The sequence below is a fragment of the Etheostoma spectabile genome, chromosome 2 (assembly GCF_008692095.1).
Source record: "Etheostoma spectabile isolate EspeVRDwgs_2016 chromosome 2, UIUC_Espe_1.0, whole genome shotgun sequence".
Taxonomy (NCBI): Eukaryota; Metazoa; Chordata; class Actinopteri; order Perciformes; family Percidae; genus Etheostoma; species Etheostoma spectabile.
The window spans coordinates 15,870,677-15,871,085 of NC_045734.1; the positions used below are offsets into that span (position 1 = coordinate 15,870,677).

The window sequence follows — 409 nt, forward strand, 5'->3', positions numbered from 1 at the left end:
AGCCTATGTGACAATAAAATTTGTTTTGGTTAAAATTAACAAATAAAATAATTAATCGGGAAAACAATATTGATCAAAATAATTGTGATTATCATTTTGGCCATAATCGTGCAGCCCTAGCCATACAGTTCCTGTTGTAAAATCTTCATCTCTTCATAGTATGACAAAAGCATGTTGGTGTCTGATAAGCCTTCAAACTTAGCAATCAACTAATGAAACCAACTTTACTGTATTGTATATTATCATCATCTCACAACAACAGATACTTACATATTCCATCATGTTGTTGGTTTCACACTTCCTTTTGCTTAGTATCCAATGCAAACACAACTGAAAACAGAGTGCAATAGAGATCAGATATTTTTATGCCATGTCCTAACAAGGTACACTATTAATACACACACATCCA

General features: G+C 32.3%; 1 protein-coding gene across 1 annotated transcript in view; it reads right to left on the reverse strand.

Moving 5' to 3' along the window:
* chic2 (cysteine-rich hydrophobic domain 2) overlaps positions 1-409 on the reverse strand; it is a 9,515-nt gene that overhangs the window by 5,740 nt on the left and 3,366 nt on the right. Inside the window, exon 5 of the mRNA XM_032535231.1 lies at positions 271-332. Within this exon, the coding sequence (XP_032391122.1) occupies positions 271-332 (62 nt within the window). The remainder of the gene's footprint in view (positions 1-270; positions 333-409) is intronic.